The sequence below is a fragment of the Limanda limanda genome, chromosome 1, assembly GCF_963576545.1.
Source record: "Limanda limanda chromosome 1, fLimLim1.1, whole genome shotgun sequence".
Classification (NCBI taxonomy): Eukaryota; Metazoa; Chordata; class Actinopteri; order Pleuronectiformes; family Pleuronectidae; genus Limanda; species Limanda limanda.
In genome coordinates, this window is record NC_083636.1 from 40,724,966 (window position 1) to 40,744,254 (window position 19,289).

The window sequence follows — 19,289 nt, forward strand, 5'->3', positions numbered from 1 at the left end:
AATATTAAATCAACCGGAAAGTCACATTTTCAAGTGGCTTGGCAGTTCTATCGCTGCCTCTCCATGTGTAATTCTCTCTGTAGCTCTCTCTGCTGCCTCTTAAAGAGGGGAAATCAGCTAATAGCGGTGCTGAATACCCCACTAGTACAGATGGAGGTGCTACCTCGGCCACCTCCACACAGCTAAATCAGGTAGGATTACTTTAACTTTACGATTTTTTTTATATTGTATAAAAAAGCTCTGCTAACAATGTGCAGCCTGCTAACGTAAAAAAATGACAGTATATCATAGGTCTGTTTGAGAAGCGGTTACTAATGACATGGAGTAATTCTGAATTAGGCTCTAGAGCAGACATGGGCAAAGTACGGCCCGTTGGACTTTTTAATCCGGCCCGCCGAACTTGTCCAAATAATTAAAAAACAAATTTAATAAAAAAAAAAAAATTGATTTTTTTTTTTTTTTTTTTTTTTTTAAACTAACAATTTAGTAACACTTAAATGGCACGTACTTATAGCACTTTGTAGTTTTGCTTTATATTTTAAGAAATCATACTTTCTTGATTCTTGTTGTTCAGGGTTTGAACCCTCGGGGTTGAATGCACTTATTGTAAGTTGCTTTGGATAAAAGCGTCAGCTAAATTAAATTTCCCCGGGAGTGTGGTGTATAGGGTTCGAAAGGGCACATGATCTCCCTTCACTTTTTCCCTTTGCCCTGTGAGCCCTTCTGTAAAATGAGAGGATCAAGGAAACGAAAAGTGGACAATGAGTGCAGAGTGTTTAACACGGAGTCGACAACAAAATACTTTTTCACTGAAGTCCAAGCGATTGATATGCCGATAAACTGTTGCAGTTTTCAAGGAGTACAACATCAGCCGTCACTTTGCTACGAAGCATGCTAACTACGCTACAGTGTTAATTTTGGCAGCTATTTTTGATTTAGTCTTAGTCTTAGTCTTTTGACGAAAATGCATATTAGTTTTAGTCTAGTTTTAGTCATTTTTATCCTTCTTAGTTTTAGTCTAGTTTTAGTCGACGAAAACAAATTACATTTTAGTCTAGTTTTAGTCGACGAAAACAAATTACATTTTAGTCTAGTTTTAGTCACATTTAATAGCCCCATTAAACTCCTTATCTTCCCTTCTCAGGTCCACGGACCCCCTGTGTTGTGTCTACAACTGCATACTAGTCTAGCTTGCAGTACTTAGGTTGTCCATTAGATCCCTCCTATAGGTCTATAGCACGGGTCGGCAACCTTTACTATCAAAAGAGACATTTTGCCCCCTCTTCCCCCAAATAAAATTTGTCTGGAGCCGCAAAACATATTTGATAACAAAGCTGATAACATTTTATATAAAGTTATACTATACTAATCTGTAGATTATTGCATTTATGAAATTATAGAACAACAATAAAGAAAACTGTTGACATTTTATTTATTTTTACCTGTTACAACAAAGGGAAACACCAAATGCTTATGAAGAGGAGAAGAAAATACACAGGCAAGTGTAGGCCTACTTTGAAATAAATTAAACGCAGAACTATGTAGGGTTATTTGAGTCATCCCCATATTTGTGGGAAATGTATGAAATAAGAAGTACCCTATTTTGAAATAAATAAAAACATATAGCTGCAGCCTATATTTTAGTTGGCGTTGGCGAAATGTGAAAACAAAAATTGAAAGCAGATCAGACTGGAGGCGGACACAGAAGCTGAAGCTCGGTAGAAACCAACTGCAGCCTCTGCTCTGATCCAGAAGCTGCGGCGCTGATCTCAGAGCAGCTGAGACCAGAGAAACTCTGTGTTTTCACTGTTTCCATAGTTAAGAAGCAGCCGGTGAGTCAGTGACGGCCTGCTATAGTGAACGAGCTCTGATCTGTGTCTCTCTGAGCGAGTGCGCGGGGCAGGGGGGCGGAGCCGCGGGACCGGAGCACACACACACACACACACACACTCGCCGCTCCGGGTACTTCATGACGGCCTGATACGATTATGTTTTTTAAAATTGTTGTGACTTAGTCAACCGCCAACATTTTCGTTTCGTCTCGTCTCGTTAACGAAAATTAAAATAGATTTCGTCATAGTTTTTATTTTCAAAGATCCATTTCGTTACGTCTTCGTCTCGTCTTAGTCATGGGAAAAGGGGCGTTAACGAATATTTTTCGTTATCGTCAACGAAATTAACACTGCTACGCTAGCAAGCAGTCAACGCAAGAACGTCTGGCTGCAGCTCAGAGGTTGGCGACTAATTTACAGACTCAGCAACATTTTTTTTCACAGAAGGCGAGTTTTTGTTAAATGGCCTTGCAAATAAGTGCTTTGCTACTTGGTAAAGGCCAAATCCTTTCATGTAATGATTTTTCCATTTCATTTATAGTAGTTCACAAAAACACTCCATCCATCTGTTCCTGGCCTGGCCCCTCTGTCAAATTTTAGAACCCATTGTGGCCCGCGAGTCAAAATGTTTGCGCACCCCTGCTCTAGAGCATAACCACAGTCCAAGCAAAGAGCCTATTCCATACAAGCAGGATTAGAACGGGCACAGCACTCGTAATTTTACACTATACGGCAGCCACCTACCATGTTGACAGCATCCTGGTCGAATGGGTTCCACTCAATATTCTCAGGGTAGTGGGCCAGAACTTTGGACTTGAATTTCCTCTTCAGGGGACTCTGCTCTGAGTTATCACCTGGAGTGAAAAGAAAACAAAGGAATGGATGATTGTTGGGAAAATGTGACAAATTTGTTAAGTTTGTGTATGTTTTTGTGAGTTGAGGCTGACTTTTTCTGGTGCAAATTATCAGTGAAGCAACAATCACCATCTGATATTTAGTATGCAACTCTCTTCATGGAGGTTGTCTGACATGGACCAACATGTTTTTACTTTATGCAACACAAGAGACTCTAAACACCAATAAGCTCTTTAACCATCTACACAAGAATCATGTCAAGCTTAAAGAGATAATCAGAAAAGAGAGATAAAAGTACAGGCTGCTGTGTCTAGTTTAGACACAGTCCTCTGGAGGCAGAGTGCACTTACAGCTGACTCTTCAAAGCCAGCATTGAATTTATTAAGCTCATCTGGCACTGTGTCGTCACACTCTACCGGAGAGGTATACTTTTCTTCAATAGCAGTATAACAATCTCTCAATATCTATTTATGTAATTCTTTTGAAATACACAAGCACATTTTAACAAGTTGCAGTCTAACAAGTGTATGAATAAAGATTTGCAATTTACAAGGTAACTATCTATAGGGACTGCTAGTGCAGTCTCTGTTGATATATCTGCTTTTGTCTCCTTGATGCCTTGCTTTAGTCATGTTATATTTTTATTTCTGAATTTATGTTAGATTGGCTAATAAGGTGTATCGGGAAAACAGACCAGCTAACAGTAGAGGCAGATATGCATGCAGACAGTGTGGTGTAGCGCTCTGTTATGATGGAACATTTACCTGTGGCTGCTGTATCTTGATCCCTGCCTTGGCGGTCTGCTTCAAGCCATTGGTACAAAGCTGACGACGGGTATAAGAACATGGAGCAAACAACAAAGAAACAATGTAATGTCAAAAGAATGCCACACAGAGAATCACACATTAATAAATGCATAAAACTGAGCAGAGAATATATAGTACACACATGCTATTGATATCACAACAGAGCACAGCATGGTATTTCAAACATAGCACACATGGGGCTCAAATGGAAGTATGAGCATTCTGAAACAGCACTGTTTATTTTGCTGTTTTATTTTATAAGGGACAAAACCATCAATAGCCTTTGCACTGGAGCTCCAGTGGCCTTACAGCATTTGTCAAATTTGACCAAAAGAGGCAAACGCAATTGGACGCATTTGAATATATAGCTCGGGGTTAATGGTATTGAGGAGCTCTTTGGAGTCAAACCAAGCAGGAGCATATGTATAGCAAAAAACATTTCCAGTTCCAGCAAACCAATAATGGCATATTTAGACCACATATCTGACAGTTCACATCTTTAATGTGATACAACAAACTATATGAATGAGAAAGTGGGCATTTGTGATGCGCAAGTATTTCTGCTTTAACTCGACTGGTCCTAGATATTTATAAACTCATTCAGCCCAGCTTTGAACAAACGCATAAAACTTAATTTTAAATTCTAGCAGGCTTTTTAAGGAGCGGCGGGAACCCTGAAACAGTCAGCAGAAAACCCAGAGGAGACAATGTGAGAACACAGCTGGATTCAACGAGAGCTAAAGAGGGGGTAGGGGGGGAAGGTGGATGTAAAAATTAAGAAAAAAAACAATTCGGACGAAAAATGAGTGCCATAGACGTAGAAGACACAGACGAGAGCCAACACGTGGGTCCATGTGATGTAAATAAAAACACTTGACATCTGCATAAGAACCTCCCACTGCATTATGCATGTGTGAACGTGCACAATGCAGAAAGTCAGGATCCAATTCTTCCTCTGCAGAACATGTCTGAAAAAGGTTATAGAGGAAATAGTCCAAATTGAGATTGAAGGGATGTTGAACTCCAAACCCCCTTACATTTCCTCTAATATACGGTTGGAGACCAGTGAACACCAACTCCTTGTTGCTGGGCAGCCAGACACACCACTTACCCAGGTCATCTCTTGGTATTGGTTCTGAGCCACACACTCTGGGCCACATACACACAGAGGAGGTATCTTGTTAAAGCCCTTTGAGACAAATTGTGATTTGTGAATATGGGCTATACAAATGCAACTTGATTGATTGATTGATCTAAAGAGCTCATAGATGCACAAAACACAAATTCAAACCGCTCATTTTGTTTATATGGAGCCAGCGCCTGCTGTGCTGAACTCTACTGCCAATGCCTGGCACTGGCTTTGTGAGAGCAGCATTCCATTCCTTGGCAATCGGACAATTACATCTGAGGATGGTGGAGATGTGGTTTTAACACCTTTTAATCTCTTGAAATGTATCCTCACATGATGTGGATCAGTGCTGCGGAGAACCAGACCAAGTCAGAATTAGACAGGCAAGTTTGTGTTTGTGAGTGTGTGTGCATGCACATGCATAGGTGTGTGTGTGGTAGGGCTGCTCGATTATGGAAAAAATCATAATCAAGATTATTTTGGGCAAAAACGAAATCACGATTATTCAAACGATTTTTAATATGTGCCCTTATTTTTATTTTATTTTTTTAAATGACTAACCGAAAGTACCAGTCACTTCCGGTTCCGGTAAACACCGATTACGGTGCCTGGTTGGGGGGGGGGGCTATGAGGATCATCATCATTTACCCCCGAACCCCGACATTGAACGGGTTCCATACAACAACAAGCGGAGAATCGCGAGCTGACCCGCGCGGGTCCGGTGTGAACAGCCGGCGGCTGCGCGCTGGAGAATAGACGCTGCGCGGCCGCTACACTGTGTGGTGCTGCTGCTCGTCGGATTCAAAGAGTCGATCCCGGATATGTCGGTCCCCACACACACAACTCGCCTCCTTCACTTCACAGCTGCTTGAGAGTGAGGGCCAGTCAGCGGGGCCGCGCTGAATGCTTTGGGGGAGGGACTGAATTGCGCATGTGCGTCTCTTTAGAAAAAAATGCCAAATAATAGTTTCAACTCGATTATAGTAGTTTGGAGATCGTTTGACCCCATAATCGTAATCACGATTATATTTCGATTAATTGAGCAGCCCTACACCGCGTTCCACATTATTATGCAGATTACACTTTGCTCAGATTTTCCTAAATAGTAATGCACAGCCAGTCAGTATATTTTTCAAGTCATCAACTGTTAGAGTATAATTCAAATTTTATTGAACAAACCTCCCAATGATAACAGTATTTTTTTTTTAAATAAAAAACTCAAAATGCAGTGTTCCAAATTATTATGCAGTCTCTGAGTTTCTGAGTTTCAAGATATTTTATAGGTTGTAAAGAGCTAAAAATTGTCATTTGTTGAATTTTCAGCATTAAGAAGTCATATTTACTGAAATCAAAAAAAGGTTTTAATCAAAAACATCTTAACAGGTCAAGTTACATGTCAACATAGGACCCCTTCTTTGATATCACCTTCACAATTCTTGCATCCATTGAACTTGTGAGTTCTTTGATAGTTTCTGCTTTAATGTCTTTGCAGGATGCCATAATAGCCTCCCAGAGCACCTGCTTGGATGTGAACTGCCTTCCACCCACATAGATATTTTGCTTGATGATGCTCCAAAGGTTCTCAATAGGGTTAAGGTCAGGGGAAGATGGGGGCCACACCATGAGTTTCTCTCCTTTTATGCCCATAGCAGCCAATGCCCCAGAGGTATTCTTTGCAGCATAAGATGGTGCATTGTCATGCATGAATATGATTTTGCTTTGGAAGGCACGGTTCTTCTTTTTGTACCACAGAAGAAAGTGGTCAGTCAGAAACTCTACGTACTTTGCCGGGGTCATTTTCACACCGTCAGGGACCCTGAAGGGGCCGACCAGCTCTCTCCCCATGATTCCGGCCCAAAACATGATTCTGCCACCTCCTTGTTGACGTCTCAGCCTTGTTGGGACATGGTGGCCATTCACCAACCATCCTTTACTCCATCCATCAGGACCATCAAGGGTTGCACGGCACTCATCCGTAAACAAAACAGTTTGGAACTTAGTCTTTATGTAGTCCTGAGGCCACTGCAACCTTTTTTGCTTGTGAGCTTGGTTTAGAGGAACGAATAACAGGTTTAAGGACACTTGCAAACCTCTTGAGCATCCTTCATCTTGAAGTTTGCAAGACTCCAGAGGCACCAGCGGCTTCAAACACCTGTTTGCTGCTATTCAATGGCATTTTAGTGGCTACCCTCCTAACCCTACGCATTTGTTTGGCAGAAATCTTCCTTATTTTGCCTTTGTCTGAACGAACCCGCTTGTGCTGTGAATCAGTGACAAATTTCTTCACCGTCCGATGATCACGCGCAATTCTTTTGGAAATATCCAATGTTGTGATACCTTGACCAAGGAATTGCACTATTTGCTGCTTTTCAGCAGCAGAGAGATTCCTTTTTCTTCCCTATTTTGCCTGAAACATGTAGCTTGCTTAATAATGTGGAACATCCTTCTTAAGTAGTTTTCCTTTGATTGGGCTCACCTGGCAAACTAATTATCACAGGTGTCTGAGATTGATTTCAATCATCCAAATAGCCCTGAGACACAATACTATCCATGAGTTTAATTCAAAAACTAAAAAATGAATGTTTTTGACCCTTATATCCAATTTGCATAATAATGTGGAACACGGTGTAGTGTGTGGGGCTCTGTTTGCTCTCTATCTGCCAGACACAGGGTGCCACTGTGGTGGTGACATCATTTTAATCAAGCTGTCAATCACTGCTTTATCCAAGGGAGGCAGAAGAGAAAGGGTGAAGGAGGGAGAAGGATACAAGAGGAGTGAAAAGGGGGGCGATGGAGGGAGTGGGACAATAAGGCTGCGTCAGGAGGTAATAAAGGTGGCAAACTCATTTTCATTCAGGCACATGGTATATCAACAGATTATCAGTAGGGATGCACCGATCAGCTTTTTTCACCTCCGATACTGATATCTGAGGTTTAGTATCGGCCGATACCGATCCGATACCGATACTTATTAAACAGTCGGATTCCAATGGTCCGCACCAGTTCTGAGTCAGCTGCTAGGCGCCAGCCGAGGCGCTCCGCCGGAGGGGCCCCCCCGCACGACCGGAGGGGGCCCCCCGGACCGGAGGGTTCCCCCAGCGGGCGACGTAGCTGAGGTGATCCCCGAGAAGGGCCCGACACGCGTCCAGAGTCGTCGCCGGTGCGGAAGGCGGGCCGTCGGAGGGGACCGGGTACGGCGGTCGGCAGCGGCGGCGACTCTGGACGCGTGTCGGGCCCTTCTCGGGGATCACGTCAGCTACGTCGCCCGCTGGGGGCCCCTCCGGCGGACACCACCCCGCGGTCCCAAGAAAATGAGAAAAAGCCCCCCGCACCAGCGACGCCGTGAGGCGCCACCGGACCCCCCCCCCCCCCAGTGTGCTGTTAAACTCATAAGTGACACGGGGGAGCTGATCCTTTCGCTCGCTGCATTTTGTAAACACGGCGTGTTGCTTGCGTATGACGTCACTCACAGCGCACAGCATAGAATTACACTGAATAGATCCGCCGATATGGATCGGCCCATTGTCACCGATACCCGATCTAGAAATTTCTTCAATATCGGTACCGATACCGATACAAATATCAGATCGGTGCATCCCTAATTATCAGATGCTGGTTATCTAATCCTGGAGTTGGCAAGTAATTTTGGCCACGGGTCCTAGTTATTGCCATGACTACAGGCTGCCAGTTGCAGACCATTGATCTACACCTTTTTCTGAGCTTTTTAGAGAAGTAACTGATGACAGGATCTCTGATAACCCTCTCTATGCTGGATAATATCAACAATAGACTGGATGAGACAGGAGGTCACAGCATAAAAGAGCATTATCATGATGTCTGTGCTCTGGGGATTTGGAGGGAAAATGCGTTCCTCAAATGCGATAATCCTCAAATATGAAACTGGCATCAAACAACATTTGACATATTTATTTGATAAATCACTCTAAAGCATACGATCAATTATATAATTTTTTCCTTATTGTCAATCTAATATCATATGGTACAGTGTCTTACTCCAGTGTTTTCAAAATCTATAAAAAAACATTTATATAGCACCTTTCATACAAAAAATATAGCTCAAAGTGCTTTACATGTAATATAGATGAAAATTAAATGCAAGTCAGAGAGACCAACACATGTAGTATTTTCTCTATTAATAAGCATTACAAAATTACGATGATGATTTAATGTCGTAGTTTAATATCAATTGAATGTATTATAGTCATCTTTTCCAAACAACCTTAAAAAAATTAAAGATCAGGAGTGCACTAGCGTTAGCATGCTAGCAAGCTTTTTTTTGCATCATAATCCCGATGTTACTGAACTTAACTGCTCCTCTAATAACAAAGCATCCTGGCAGGGTTGCATACAGACCATTGCTAGCAGCTTGAAGCTGTGTGCTTTTGGTTGAAATGTGAAATAATGCAGAGCATCCAAGCTTTTATATTTCAAAAGTGATTGATTCACAAGCATAAGCATAGATGTCAGTTGTATAGTATAGGTGTGTCACTTTAGTAACTGCAAACAATAGCATTGGTTTATTTAAGATCTCAACAATTTCATGTCGCATCCCCCCTCTTTGAAGACACACAAAACACTTGATCCATGTTTCAAGATAAATGGGGCGTCAAAACACTGCATTAAGTCATAATGGGGGAAGAATTTCTGTCTCTAAGAGTGTGTCTTTGTGTGTGCTTGTCTGACAATAAATACAATAATGACATCAACACCAGAGGCCAAAACAAAAGCAAGAGCAAGAGGGAGATAATTGTAAAAACAACGAACAAAGGTTTGTAAAGATCAAAGGTCAGAATTTGACACACAAAGTACTTTAACCGATGGAAGTCATCACTTGTTTACCCAGCCTTATCACAAAGACCAGAGGTCATTGAATGATTTGGAACTCAAAGTCCAATTAACCTATCAATGCATGCACGCTTTACCAGCAGTTTGTGAGTGCAATGTTACAGTTTCTGCTGGACGTGAATTTAAATGTAAGTGTTCTCTTTAGAACGATAGTGATGTCCTGAAGATAAAGCATGGTTTCCCACAATGAACCCCTCGCCTCAAACAAACACAAGCTCTGCTAACATCATAAAAACATTTATCAAATACAACCTCACCTATAAAAAAGAAGTGATATTATCTACCAAAATTGCTTAAAACAAACTCCATTCCTGGCATGTGTTATCAGTCTTCATGTGAAACTACAAATCCAGATGGGGCAAGGTAGTATATTGAGCTTATATATAGTAATGAGAAGACAAAGTTAAGTCTGCAGTGTGCATTACAACATCTGTAAAACACTGTTGATTTATGATTAGCCTGAAAATAAATCATGAATGCATTTCAGCTGCGTGATGCTCAGGCTGTTTATGAGGTATAAGCCTGTCTGAGTATCCAACATGTCTAACACTGAGGTGAGGGCTTGTTGGTAGTCAGCTGGGCCTCAGTAGTCAGTGTCATGCAGGCTGTAATCTGACATAAGAGGCCTTAGTTACTGCTGTGTGGCCTATCACAGTTATATAAGGAGGTTTATGGCCTGCCTGACATAACACTACACTACATGCTGTTCCAGACATGTAGATAATGTGTGTCCCTGGGGAGTCGGAGGTATCATGTTGTGTAATTTCATTCAGCAATCAAGGTAAATTAATGCAGGGTCATTAATGATAGATGGTTCATGTTCTGCATTTATTTGACACATTCAAGTCACACTCACTACATACTGAACATAGTTAGGGATGCACGATATTAGGAAAACATATGATGTGCGATAACCTTGTTAAATATTGCGATGATAATAAATAATTAAATAAACGCAAACTAAGAATTTCCACCATATAATTTTGCTGGGAGGATGTGTGGGGAGATTTGACGGAGGCGCCTCGCAATTCTCTGTTCTCTCTCTCCATTCTTTTCTTCCGTCAACAATTCAATGGAATAACAACCAGACAATGATTTGAATATCTTTAATTTATTATCTAGGGCAGCAGGGCTCCATCTAATTGGACGAATATATTGACATGCACAGCTTTAATGCGTTGCGCATGGAACACCATTCATGGCAATTTTGTCCGTCTTTTGCGATACCTACATTGTGCACTTTGATATCGCGATGATGATAGATTTTCAAGCACCACTCTGGTGCAAAAAGCAGTAAAGAAAAAAAGTACACCTGGACTGAATATGCATGACAAGGCCAGAAAAACAGAATTCGCTGCTTTCTAAAAATTACTTCGGCAGCTTTGTACACACTGCTCAGCTAAAGGCTAGAAGCTGTTTGGAGGTTGATTTGGAGCACAACTTTTCTGAATTGTGTGGATTGCTTCAAGTCAACTTTGTTGGTTGGCTGTTGAGTGTCAGGGATGTGTGGTCTCATCCTGTGGAAGATGCTTTATGGCTTTGAGTCAAAGTTCAGCAGAGACACGATGGATCTTCTGTCTCAGAGTCAGTGAGCCCTGGAGTCAGTGACCTCATAGTCAAAGTGAGCAGTTCAGCTTGGGAGGTAAGTGCAAAACTCCTCTGTCAGGCTGACCTTCAACACTGTTTATCACAAAAAAAAATCATATCAGTCGGTATAGATATATTTCTTAATATAAATCAAATAACCACAAAGAAATTGTTTTGCCTTTTTATATTTATTTATTTTCGTGTGTACCTCATTCTGACCTGCCTGGTGCCATAACGACTGAATTCTCCTGGTGTGTGGATCAATAAAGTTGAGGAGCATTACTCCGCTGGTCAACAGCTCCACTGCTCCTCCGATGGTTTCTAATTATCAAACTGATCTTTATAAAAACCTGCTGAATTCATATTTATGTTCCTGGATAAACGGGGCCGCACTTCTATAGCAACAATGAAGTTAAAACACTGCGCTGCATCATAACCTGTGGGAGGAGCTTCTGTCTGCAGGAGTGTACAATGTACAATATATATATACACACTTCAAAAAGGTACTGGTTCTCTTAAACCAATCCTGAAAACCAAGCCTGAGGATCTAGTACATCTTAGAATATCATACAATACCTTCCTGACATTCAAGTGATGTGTTCTGTGTTGCCGGAAGGAACTGTCCTAATGGATTACTCTAACAAGCTTAACAGCACTCTGGCCAAGCTAACAAAGCAAGAGGCAGTGAGCTGGAGACAAAATGCAAAGAGATGGATGTAATCACTGGAAGGGGAGAGAAGGGAAACCGATAAGTGACAAAGAAAGAAAGAAAGAACTTTTCTAGTTACAGCACTTCTCTCTAACAACACTTGACATGTGTGCTGGAGGCTTAAATCACAGACTTCCACCTCATTCACAACATAAATATATTTTTCCGAATATCCCAGATACAGAAAAAGGTGGTAATATTGTCACGTCAATGACAATACAGGTATGGTATAGACAGGAGGTAATCCAATTCATAATTTTCAATGTAACTGTCCGTTGTCCTTTCTTTACTGAGCTTTTCAGTGGCAGATAATTACTGCATCTTAATGAAACAAATTGGACATGGCTAGAGGACTGATATTGAATGTTTGCAATTTGGTGAATAACCTAATCAAAATATGGATCTGGTTAATATAAATGTGGTTTTATTAGGGAACTGTTGGCCTGGGTTTAGATGGCGGGGGAGGGCAGGGTGTTGTGGGTTGCCCTAATAAAGAAAGTGAGGCTTGAAGCAGCTTCCATAAATATATCAAGAAAGATCTTGAGGAAATGTCTTCAAATTTGGTACAAATCTTCACTTGGACTCAAGGATGAATTGAATGGAATTTGGTGGTCAAAGGTCAAATGTCATTGTGACTTCTTGTGTTTTGTCTTTTGAATATAACATATCAGGAATTCTTTCAAATTAGGAATACATGTTCACTTTGAATCACTGATTAGATCTCGTAGTCAAAGGTCAAGATCAAAGTGCCGTCAAAAAATGTTTTTGGCGTCTTGAATGTGATATCTCTAGACTGCTTGAGGGAATTTTTTTAAAGGGGACATAGTATGAAAATTCCACTTTTTTAGCGCTTCTATACATTCATTTGATTATCTGGCATGTCTCCCCACCCAAAAACTCTGGAAAAAAACAACTCACGCGGCTTGTTGTGGTTCTTCTATGTCAGAAACGTTCCCTATGAGCAGTTGTGTGTGTTCAGCTTCGATGATTTCACAAAGGAAGTTAAACTAATTAAGTAGTTTTGACTAAATTTTTTTTTTTTTAATAAAATGCTGTTGTTCAAAACGTCATGCAACACAGGATTTATTTTCTTGGTCTAGTGCTTCCCTGTGTATAACATAGTGAGTCCAATGCACTTCAGGCTTTTCATTTCTAATACGCGCTATGAGCCTTTTCAGCCGGCCTGTCATTGATGCAGCTCCGTCAGTCCACACACTGCTGCAGGATTCCCAGCTCAGAATGCTTTCACATAAAAAATGTCCTCTCCGATTGTTAAGCACTCCAAACTCTTACAGAAAAGTATATGTTCATATGTCATCAATATCAATGTATCTGACGCAAGCAATAAACTGTGCCTTCCAACTGACATCTGTCGATTCAGCTGGACTTAAAATGCTTCACCAAATGTTTCCACAATTTGATCAACAATGTCTGTTCCCATCGTATCTATTCTCCGGCAAACAGTGTCATTTGACAAACGACTTTAATTGTGCGGAAATGACGTCGTAGGGAAATTATGTCGTTCGCGGACCAATCACAGCCAAGGGCTGTCCGTGGGGTCTCCGAAATAAACACGGACAGTTAGAAAAATCAGAGGTGCACGAAAAGCTGTCCAAGGCGCTCGGAGAGGGCGTTCCACGGCGGATAGGGCGGTCTTATCTGTCTGTTTTAGAAAAGACGGACAAGCATAAATTGGCCTTTAGCCACGAGCAAAGACACCGCATAAGTAGCTGTGAGTGCTTTGGCTGATGTTTCGGACACCTTTCGCAGAAAAAGTTCTCTTGAAAAGCTCTGGTGGCTTACCAACATCGCACTGACGTGCGCTGGCTTCATGAGACTGAATCTGGGTTGCAGCTCATCGAAGTAAATCCCATTAAAACATATTCTTCCTGATACTGGCGATATTATGTTGGCTTTGTTACAGCTTTCTCCTTGTTTTCAGCTGCCTTGCTGCAAAGTTTCAACCACAAATCCATTTGTGTTGATTTTGTTATTCCGAATTGAAACTGGCTTCACCGTCATAGTGAACAAACATTATCATGAACGTGACTTGGGAAACTATCGACTTACATTTACATTTTTATTGAACTTATAATTATCTTAAGAAAGATGTGATTTTCGTCTCTGCTATTAGATTTTTCTCTTCAGTACTCCAAAGTACCCATAGGGGTACTTGCACCCCTATTTGAGAATCACTGATCTATTGTATGCAGTCAGTTACAAATAAAGTTGTCTTTTTCTAGAAAGCTGCATGAAAGTGAAATCTTATTTTCTCTACAGTCAGGGGTCTCCTTTCCTAACCCCTTACAGATTTTTCTTCACATCTTTCCTGACATTTTCCATCAGGGTCAAAGATTAGTGGTGAGGAAAGGAGATAATTTTGACTTTCCAACCTAGCACTAGAAAATAGACACACAAACAGACACTGGAGAAAAAACGAGTCACACTGGAGTTATTCAATTTAGGATATAAAACACAAAGAGATTAAAGTAAGAAAGATGCTGAAAATCGTTGATGGTTGCAGCCATGGTTTTAGTTTGAATAACTGTGAACCATAAGCCAAAAGCTCACCAAGTTGGAGTTAGGGGTGTTAGCAATGCAGACATCAGGCCATATGGTTTGTACAGCCCGAGGGTCTCTCACACACACAAAACACAACACAACACAAACTCGTGATTCCTGATAAACATCCTTCACATGTTTTCGGGATCTTTATAAAAATGTCCCAGCTCACTGTCAACACTCTCTCACAGAGAGAGAGAGAGAGAGAGAGAGAGAGAGAGAGAGAGAGAGAGAGAGAGAGAGAGAGAGAGAGATCACTCTTCTGAACTTTGTACCACAGCTTGAGTAACATAGGCAGAAGCTACCAGGGTGAGTGTAATATGATATTTCAGCAACTTAGCATGCAACCACATCCAGAGAGAAAAGCTTGGGCTGTAAGGGAACAAAACTCAGCCAATGAGTTTATCTGTTATATCTGGTGACGTGCTGCAACACCACAGCTGTAGTGGCAGCTGACTGATGCCATCCCAGAGGAGACACTGGGAAAAGGGCCTCTGCTTTGTGCAGGCAGACTGAACCCTTTGCATAAACACAACAAAGGCAATCCTGTGAGAGCTGCCGTTTTCAATCTGAGGCCAAACTGCTGTTAAAAAACAAAATTTCTTCCTCAACCCTGCCTTTTATAGAACACATTAAACTGGTGAATGAGAAGTACATGGGGAATATGTTTCCATGGTTAATGGAGTAGAATGTGGCTCAGTCTTCTGCAAGAGACCGCGTTGTTTATCATCTCAAACTACGGTTTATTTGGAAAATAGTCTGTAAAACCTACAGAACAATTAGTAGGATTTGGACAGCTACAGAGCACTGGACACTTTAATCTGATTAGGATGCGGGTAGAAGCCCATCTGCCTTTAGTGACAGCAGTTCACTGACCCCCCAGACTGACAACGAGTCTGTATAGAATAACCTTCCGTTACTCGTTTTCCTTTATATGATTATGTCTCTTAAAATGTCTCTCTGTTCAATGTGCATGTATGAGACACCCTAAATAACAAACATCCCTAAATGTGTTGAGCTGGAGAGAGGATGAGATGTAAAGGTTTTCAAATCCAGTGATTTGACATCAAGTGAAAAAGCTCGTACCTGTTAACTCGTCTGGCTCCAGTCCAGTTTCTGTGTCTATCCCACAAACGGCAAAATAGTTGGCGAAGCGACAGGGCACCGCGCCGGACGCCGCGGAGCTCACGCTCATCTCGGCTTCGTGTGCAGCGCTGTCCGCTTCTACTTCTCACATACACATCTCCGGAGGATGGACACGTGCTACAACGCTATGGAAATCCAAAATGCTCCTCTAAGCCATTCCTCGCTGTTCTTAAAAGGTTCAGGAATAGGCCGAAATTTCTTCTGAAAGCTGTTCTAGAAATAGCGGTCTTTCCTTAGTCTTTCCGCCGTGCGACCCTTCCCGACTCACACTGACAAAGCCGAAGGCAAGAGAGCTCCGCCCTGAGCCGGGAGGAGCCGCCTGGCACCGGGCGGGATTTTTCAAATCAGCGTCCCCCATTCACTTAGATCAGCACTAGCCTGTTGCAACGGTGGGAACCACAGCTCTCTAAAAAAATACCTTCAGCTGTTCTACTTTATCTTATGTTCTGTTTTTCTAGTTGTCTCTATTTGATTTGCAGCCTTATATGATTCATTTCAAAATCAGATTTTTACATTTATTTTCAGCTTGTACAGCTGCTTCCTTCACCAGAACTATTGGGACACCAGAAATACATTTCAAGTTTCAAGTTTCATTTCTTAGTTTCATAGTAACTCACTGTAACTCGTTTCATATAGAGATTATCGCTATCTGGTGCAAAAGTATCGTCCTCATCTTCCTGTAATATACATTTACAATTGTACTGCACACAAACACTTTATGAAAAATCTGTGGGGAAAATAACTAACGACTAAATGAAGCCAAATTTCAACAAAAACTAATTTCTGGTCACCTCACATAGCAATACCAGTCATTTTGTAGACAGGTCTTCAATGAAAATGACTTTGGCTGTAAATAAGTAAAAAATCCACTGTGGTCAACAGATAAAATGTCATCCATCAGCACTTTTGAATATGAAGAGAGGCCTGTTAGATATCAGATAACATCTTATTTGAGGTTCAGTAAATCAAGAACATTTATTTTGTAGCTAGCTGTATTGTTATTAAACATTTAAATTAATGTTGTCATCGCCTTCTATTTACTACAGCTAGCATTGCAGATCACAAAGTATCTACTAAATGGGAACATATGACAAGGATTGGTACTGTACTTTTTTTAGGTACTTGTATTTTACCTGATAATTTCCATTTCATGCTACATTATACTTCATTTGATAACTTACTTAAGATACTAGTTACTTTCAGATTCAGATTTTATAAAGAAACTGATAAGAAATTAGTTAAATACGATGCATTGTTGTAGAATAAACTACTAACAGAGATGAGTGAGCTCCACCATGACAAACTGTAATAGTAAAAATGCTATTCACACATTTATCCAATAGTATGATGTAATATAAAACTCACAGGACATTTTTCTGCATTATGACTTCTTTCATTTTTTAATATTTTAAGCCTTGTGACATTACTAAAGAGCTTTGCTCTGATGTCCTTAGAAGACAAAATTGTCCCTATCAGCTAATAATACTTCTGTACTTTGACCTGAGTACAAACTCAAAGAAATGTTCCAGCACAGCATTGTTCAGGTCGATGTTTCTCAACACAAGAAGCAACTGAGTTTGGGTAGAAACCTCCTAGGTCTCATCTGCTTGGATGGCTACGAGTCTAGCCGACTTTATCTCTTGCATGATGCATTCCCTGATGACTGATAACATGCAATCCAGTAGCTCATTTTGCACAGTCTTTTACGCGCCCCTGAAGACTGTTGCAGTTTTCAGGTGTTCCTCAAACACCTCGTCTAGTGACACCACTGAGTCGACCAGTCCACGAAAAAAAAAACAGGGTTGCTGGAGCCCTTACTTTCATCTTTGCCTCGCAAAGCTAATACTCCACAGAACTTCACACAATAAATAAGAAGAGCTAAAATGGATGTCTCCTGACAGATGTGATTTTCTTCTCTGATATTTTATTTTTCTAACATTCAATAAAAATCTTGAGTACCACCTCCAGTACTCTCCTTTTTCACCTTCTCTGACAGATGATGCCTGTCAGTGACACCCGTAGTTGTCCACATTGTGTCTGTGCTGCCATCCGGGTGAAATCAAATACAGGGGTAGCAAAACAAGGCGTCAGTTAGTTCGCATCCTGTTAACCATGTTCCCCGGTCATACCAGCTCCGTGAAAATACCCACTCATAACATTTCCCTCCTTTTGTAGATGCTTGTGGGATGTTTAAATTTGGTCTGTGTGGTCCTAATTCTTTGGTTGCCAATATATATCGCCATTGCTACAAAGACTGAATGGCATGTCTTTTCCTTTTCCTCCTGTTAGAAATGACTGTGACAGTGGTGTAACTATAGGTACGGCCTGATTGGACCACCAAGGTGCAAGTATAACAGCTTACATATGACAAAATCACGTTAGTGAGAGCCTGCAGTTTGAGAAAAAAAAACGATTTTTCATTGAAAGTCTATGGGAGCGTTGTGGGGCGATTTCCCCAAGATGCTGGGCTATAAAATTGCCATACAGGGCTCAGTGGACGATGATATTCAAAGGCAAAGACTATGGGGAAGAATTCAAGTCAGTTATTTGTCTTGTTGAGACATTAATGGGATGAGGAGAGGAAAGAGAAGCTCCATGTGTCAGATGTCCTCCGCCAATCTAGGTCTACAGCAGCATTACTTAGAGCATGTCCAAAAACTGAACCAGCTCTAACTAGAAGCTTCATTAAAAAAACATTGAAGATTAGATTTTGACAACAAAGAGCTAATTAACCTAGAGGTCTGGTTAAGGGCGGCTGTGGCTGAGGGGTAGAGTGGTCGTCCTCCAACCTGAAGGTCGGCGATTCGATCCCCAGTCTGAACCATCTGCATGCCGAAGTGTCCTTGGGCAAGATGCTGAACCCTCAATAGCCCCCCATAGAATAACAAAGTGCTGCAAGTAGATGCACTGTATGAATGTGTGTGTGAATAGGTGAATGTGAAACTGTACTGTAAAGCCCTTTGAGTGGTCTTCATCAGACTAGAAAAAAGCGCTATATAAATACAAATCTATTTACCATTTAGTTTACTCTCAGAGTTTCTCAGCCGTGCTTTATGAAACTGGGCCCTAGAAATGCAGCTGAATCATCAGAAAATATGTAGACCGTGTTCTAAGCTCAACATACCAAGGGTATTTCTCCGATATCTGGCTGAACTCAACCCAACAAACTCAATCAGGTTTAACGGTCACACAACGTTTGTTGTCAACTCAGTAAATCAACCCAGTACTTTACATATGAGCGTGTGAGTGTAAAAGGGGCGCAGTTTACTGCATATGACCAATCACAGACATGAACAAGGGTAGTGGCAGCAGAGCTGCATATTTCACAACGAGTAGCAAACTACTACATAAAAAAATAAATATTAGGAGTACAATCACATTAACCGGGAAAAAAAGAAACACAGCTGCAAAGTCGCTGTGGGAATGCTTATGAGTCAATGTTTGATGAAAACAGGATCCAATATTGAAAAAATAAACCTTAAGCTCAGACAAATTAAACTTCATGTATGTATCTACCGTATACTAAAAAAATTTGCTTATTTTGTGTCAACACCATCAGACACCAAAATATTTTAAAGATTTAAAAACACATTTACATGTTAGGGGACGGATAACATTTTCACATTGACCAACACTTACAAAAAAAACATGAAATGTTTTAAAAACATTTTATTCACATTTAACCTTCAGCCCTTGACCTCAGCGTTTTGTAAATTGCCTCATTTTGTGTTGGTTATTTCTACTTTTCCTCTGTTCTCTTTCAGTCAGATCACCTATTTGATATATCTTTCCTTCCC

At 41.0% G+C, this 19,289-nt stretch overlaps 1 protein-coding gene across 1 annotated transcript in view; it reads right to left on the reverse strand.

Moving 5' to 3' along the window:
- The window catches only part of dennd5b (DENN/MADD domain containing 5B), a 58,245-nt gene extending 42,487 nt beyond the window's left edge, over positions 1-15,758 (reverse strand). Inside the window, exons 1-3 of the mRNA XM_061067570.1 lie at positions 15,433-15,758; positions 3,452-3,511; positions 2,577-2,686 (exon numbers count right to left, since the gene is read on the reverse strand). Coding sequence (XP_060923553.1) covers positions 2,577-2,686; positions 3,452-3,511; positions 15,433-15,541 — 279 coding nt within the window. The 5' untranslated portion in view covers positions 15,542-15,758. The remainder of the gene's footprint in view (positions 1-2,576; positions 2,687-3,451; positions 3,512-15,432) is intronic.
- Positions 15,759-19,289: the final 3,531 nt, after the last annotated feature.